This window comes from Sinocyclocheilus grahami, unplaced genomic scaffold (genome assembly GCF_001515645.1).
Source record: "Sinocyclocheilus grahami isolate Dianchi unplaced genomic scaffold, SAMN03320097.WGS_v1.1 scaffold2097.1, whole genome shotgun sequence".
Taxonomy (NCBI): domain Eukaryota; kingdom Metazoa; phylum Chordata; class Actinopteri; order Cypriniformes; family Cyprinidae; genus Sinocyclocheilus; species Sinocyclocheilus grahami.
In genome coordinates, this window is record NW_015507276.1 from 1 (window position 1) to 5,959 (window position 5,959).

General features: G+C 36.2%; 2 protein-coding genes across 2 annotated transcripts in view; both read right to left on the reverse strand.

Moving 5' to 3' along the window:
- Positions 1-518: 518 nt before the first annotated feature.
- Positions 519-1,942, reverse strand: LOC107574031 (mitogen-activated protein kinase-binding protein 1-like; the record flags this gene model as incomplete). Its single annotated transcript, XM_016260504.1, has 3 exons — positions 1,793-1,942; positions 1,099-1,269; positions 519-656 (listed from the first exon to the last, which is right to left on the reverse strand). Coding segments are annotated over exons 1-3 (459 nt in total), but the record flags the coding sequence as incomplete, so codon positions are not given.
- A 2,782-nt stretch (positions 1,943-4,724) lies between these two features.
- Positions 4,725-5,959, reverse strand: part of urb1 (URB1 ribosome biogenesis homolog) — a 50,683-nt gene continuing 49,448 nt past the window's right edge. Inside the window, exon 39 of the mRNA XM_016260505.1 lies at positions 4,725-5,048. Coding sequence (XP_016115991.1) covers positions 4,876-5,048 — 173 coding nt within the window. The 3' untranslated portion in view covers positions 4,725-4,875. The remainder of the gene's footprint in view (positions 5,049-5,959) is intronic.

Genomic DNA, 5,959 nt, shown 5'->3' on the forward strand with positions numbered 1-5,959 from the left:
TTGCTGTTTTTTTGGAAACCATCATACACTACCATTGGGGTAAGATAAAAAAAAAAAATTATATAAGAAATAAGAAATTACTTTTAGACAAAGGATGCATTAAATTAAATGAAAGTGACAGTAAAAGACATTTATAGTGTTACAAAATATTTCTAGCTCTAATAAATGCTGTTCTTTTGAACTTTCTATTCAAAGTATCCAAAAACACATGCATCACAGGTTTCACAAAAATATTAAGTAGCAAAAACTGTTTTTAACATTGATAATACAAACCATTATTAATAACCGAGCACCAAAACATATTAGAATGAAGACTGGAATAATGATGCTGAAAATTCAGCTTTACCTCCACAGGTAAAATAGAAACAGCTATTTTGACCAGTAGCACATGTTTGCATAAAAATCAATCTTTTTTTTCCCCCCCTCACAAAAAAAAAAATAATAATTTAACATTAATTTTCAGCATCTGGAATTTCAGTGCATCTGTAGGCTGTAGCAGCATGTGCCAAGGGTCTCACCCTTCTTTCCTTTGAGGCATCAAGGTACCAGAACCTCACGTGCCTGTTCCCTGCGGTTACAAAGTAGCTGTTGTCCTCCGAGAAAGATACAGCAAGCACACGACTGGACACCTTGTTGGATGCAATAACAGTCCCCTTCTACAAGCAAAGAAATATTTAAAAGCATTATTTCTTGTAAACCAGACTCACAAGCTGCCTTCCGACTGACAGGGTCCCTATGCAGTGTTCACTGCTCCCTATGAACTGAGCACAGGATGTCTGTTGTAAGTTCAGTTTACTTAACTTACTTCCTCAAGTCGTGCAATAAAGAAGTTCAATGTGTCCTTCACGTAGAGTCAGAAATATCATAATTACAAATTCTGAGCAAACAAATGACTGAGCAAACTCACATTTACCAGTTGGGATTATAGATAATGCACAAGATGCTCCCCTGTATAGGATGTGTCAATTTGAAATGGTGGAAACGCTAACTTATGTAGAGAATATCACACGTAAGGAAAAAATAGTCTTTGTAATCTTATTAAAATTCTATATCAGTCAGGTCATTTTCTTATGTCCATGGCTGTGATTTGGTACCCACCTTCCACTCCCAGACGCTGACTGTCCTGTCGTGCTGGTATCCCACAGACACTATATAGCTTCCATTGGGGGAGAAAGATACACACGCCACCCCGTACTTATGGCACTGGACCTCTGCCACCTGTGTCCGCTCTGCCACATCCCACACCCGCACACAGGGCATGTGCCCGCTCTGCCAAGCAACAGGGAAAGAGACAGTGAACAAATTATTGATAGTAATTTGCAATGCACAAAATCATCAGAATAAATGTGGGAGACCCCACACCCAGATACAGTATGTCTACACTACTATACATCATACATATCTTACTCGATCTTAGTTAAGCCTTAGACACTGTTGACCACATGCTTTTACTAAATCGACTGGAAACTGTCTTTGGTGTATCTGGGACTTCCCTAGATTGGTTTAGGTCATATTTTTCGGGTCGCAGTCAATTTGTTTTTATGGATGGTTTCAGATCTGATGTGGATCCTGTTTGTACGTACTGGTGTCCCACAGGGCTCAGTTCTTGGTCCCCTGCTTTTTAGCATTTATATTTATCCTCTTGGTCAGCTATTAAGCATGCTGATAAACGCAACGCAATCAACAAACACAATCAAACAGGAAGACTCGTTCAGTTCTGCGTTCTCTGGCCTGCTCCGCTCTAACCTTACAGTCAACACAACAGGGCTGAGGCTCAGAACGTTAACGTTACCCGGTTGTGAATGTCTCTTCTGTTGCTCTGTCGCGTCTTTCTCCTCATGTTCGCTGCTACTGAAATGCTGCTGTTGTTGACTTTCTTTGCTCGAGAGGTCAAACAACTCGCGTTTAGATTCGCTCCGAAGACCAAAGCCCCATCCGCCATAGTGTAACACTTTTTTAAACGGTTCAATAAATAAGCCAGACTCTATTAGTTCGCATTTAAAAGTGTTAAACGCTGTCCATTCGTATGACACGCGAATGCCCGACTAGTTTATACTCCGAGCGACTTTCAAACACTGATTGAGGATCATAAGTTTTAACTGAGGAAGCACGAAGGAATGAGTTGTAATGTTCGGCTGAAAACGAAACTTCGACATGTACACAGCTGTAAGCAATGAAGTCCGTGTAATGTGATCTGATACTGGCGGTTTCAAACATACACCGTCTCCTGTGATTGGATGAATCGCGCACCGGAGGCGGGATCATCCGTGTATCTCACTCACTATTGGTCAATTTAATATGACATCTTTATAGGTTTGCACAGACGTCTTACTTTTTTGTGTTTGTTCTGTTATTAAAGATTAATTTAAAAATAAAAAAATAAAAACTTTCCCTTTACTAGAAGTTGTGATCATTCAATTAATTTTAAACACATAATCATTAAGCATAAACATAATAAAAGCAAGAATCGTTTACAGTTTTCCTAAATTACATAATTACAGAAAAGGTTTCAAACATTAGGATAGACAACGCATTGCGTGAAATGGCTATTTACATAAACGATTAAATATTGCATGATTGATGTTATTACGTAAACACGGGGCACAAATAATTTACGAAAAACTATTGTTTATGTTTGGATGCTATATTTTCATTCACTGATTTTTTTATGGAGTCAAAGCTCAAAGCTATTCAATTCAAGTTGTCACGTTTATTTGTATAGCGCTTTTCCTATGGAAACCCGTTTCCGCCATAAAAAATTAAATAGGTAATTGCGACTTTTTATCTCACAATTCTGACTTTTTCCCTCAGAATTGTGAGATATAAACTCGCAATTCTGAGAACATGTATTTTTCCCCCTCAAAATTGGACTTTAACTCGCAATTGCGAGTTTATATCTCACAATTCTGACTTTATAACTCGAAATTGTGTTTATATCACGCAATCCTGAGAAAAAAAAAGTCAGAATTCGGACTTTTTTTTTTTTTACAAAATTGAGAAAAAAAAAAAAAAAAAAAAAGCCAAATTCTTTTTTTTTTTTTTTTTTATTCAGTGGCGGAAACGGGCTTCCATACTTTTCACATACAAACAGCTTTACAGAACATTTAAGTTTCAACATTATATTTAGTAGTAGCTTATCAGTGGTCAAGTTGATGTCCATATGGCAGAAATGTACAGTACAAATCATGCAGTAAGTTAATGACATGTAATTAATATATATATATATATATATATATATATATATAGCAGCAAAAGCATCTTTGCTTTTGATAATAAAAATAATGAAGAAAAATAAGAACATGTCTATATATTTGTATTTATTTATTTAGCCTATTTATTTACACTTGCTTGTGTAATTGCTTATTTTTTTTCCATGTCTGCTGCCTTTAGTGATTAATCGCTCGCATGATTGGCTCAAAGCAACCTATTATCTACATAATATTTATATTTTTGGATGCACTGAACCTAAAACTAAAGAGAAAGACACCTGTATAAGATGAGCGAGCAGTTTTCATCAGAAATATTCAATCTATTCTAAAAGGGGGATGTGGCTTCACTGTGTTTTGAAACGGTTTCTCATGGGTGGGCTCAAGGGTTTAAAACCAGTCAGGCTCTTGCTGCTGGCTCAGATTCACACTGAATCACAGAATCCAAAGACAATGAAAAATTCCACAAAGTCATCAGAATATGTGTGGGATTACGAGTACTACTACGATTACATAGATCCGGTCTCCGTGAATGCCACTACACTGAAGTACAACAGATGTGAGCTACTTTGACATCCTCTTTTTGATCACAGTTCAGATAATCTCATGTCTAACTGTATTTTTTTTGTATTGTTATTTTAGATTCAATTGTCATAATATTCTGGATCATTCTAGCTGCATTTATTGGGTTTTTCTTCTTGATTTTGTCACTTATATCACACTCAAGGCAACTTCCGAGGTAAGCATGTCTTTTTGATCACAGTTCAGATAATCTCATGTCTAACTGTATTTTTTTTGTATTGTTATTTTAGATTCAATTGTCATAATATTCTGGATCATTCTAGCTGCATTTATTGGGTTTTTCTTCTTGATTTTGTCACTTATATCACACTCAAGGCAACTTCCGAGGTAAGCATGAAAATGCTTTTTTTTTTCTTTCTCCATGTCACGGTATAAACAATATTTTATTATTATTACACAATGTTTATTTTAAATGCATGTTATTTTTTCCATTATTTTTCTAAAAATGAAAAAAAGACAATACAGCGCTTTTTACATAACCAACTATACTTGTTTAACGTATAGAGATCATAATACTCAGCTAATTTATTAAAAAGGCTTCTAGATAGTCATTGGGACATTAATGATTAAGAAAAGAACAAATATTTATGCAGTGGATATTAATTTTCATTTGTTTATGTAGGGGCCCTCATGTCAAAAAATCTGGGTTGCCATTGATGAAAAGCTTCGGAGCGCCTCAGAAAAGATACAAAGAAGCAACTTCAAGAAGAAACTAAATCCATGATGATCTATTTAATATTTCATTTCAAGTGACAACTGACTGCTGAGCATCTGCCATTAAACCACAACATCATGATGAATGTGTCTGTTTATTTTTATGAAATTTAATGATGAAAAATTAGGTGTACATACAATTTCTGAAATTAAAACGCATTTCATACAACATTCACTGAATATCAATAATGAGAACATATTCTAGATTTTGGAATGGTTTTCATCTGATATTCTCAAAGGGGACGTGTCAGTATCAGTGAAGAACTACTAAAAATGTGCTATAGATGTGCTTTTTTTTTTTTTTTTTTTAAACGACTATAAAACTACAAAAAGATCCACTCAACTTTTATTTATTCCTATTTTGTATTGCATGTCATGATTCAACCGCAGACAGAATGTCTTCACACATGCGCAGGACGTGAGGTTTGGGTTTTCTGATGCCTGTCCTGTAGCACAGATGTCTGGCATGGGTCAGCAGGAGGTCAGGTGACCGCGCTCCACTCCAGAGCTCATAGATGTACAGCGAGAGCAATTTCAGTCCGCTTTCTGTCAACAAAACAAACATCACCACATCAGTGGAAAAAGACAAAAAATGCAGGATATAGAGCTTATCACACTTTTTCAACGTTCTACTATAGAGACTATAGTAGTACTATATGAGATTTGAAAAAAAGAAGGAGTATAGGCCCGTTCACACCAAGCACGATAACTATAAAGATAACGATAAAGATATAGTTCTAAAAATCGTTCTCAATATTAAAGAATAGCAGAGTCCACACCATAACTATAATGATAAAGGCACAGAGAAACGATATCATTGGAATCACTTTCAGAACGATTTTTTCCAGCTGATGAACGATACAAACATTGACAGCCAATCAGAATCCATCTTGCTATAGCTCGAGAATTTAAAGCGGCAGACGCGTGTGCGCTTAGAATAAACAGACAATATCGTTCGTTGGTGTGGACGCTAATATAGTTATCTTTATAGTTATCGTTCTTGGCGTGAACCGGGCTTAAAGGGATAGTTCACCCAAAAATGAAAATGTGATGTTTATCTGCTTACCCCCAGGGCATCCAAGATGTAGGTGACTTTGTTTCTTCAGTAGAACACAAACGAAGATTTTTAAGTCAAACCGTTGCAGTCTGTCAGTCTTATAATGGAAGTGAATGTGAATCACGGCTTTGAGAGTTAAAAAAAACATACTCAAACAAAAACAAATTAAACCCTGCGGCTCGTGACGATACATTAATGTGTGAAGACATGAAACGATCGGTCTGTGCAAGAAACTGAACAGGATTTGTCGTTTTTTACCTCTGATTCACCGCAATTTCCGAACTGTCCTGAGCGCGTTCACTTCTTCTTCTTCTTGCTTTACAGCGTGCAAGTATAAGTGCATTACCGCCACCTATCTCTCAAATGGACCATTGACACTCCTAATTGAGATTGTAGATAG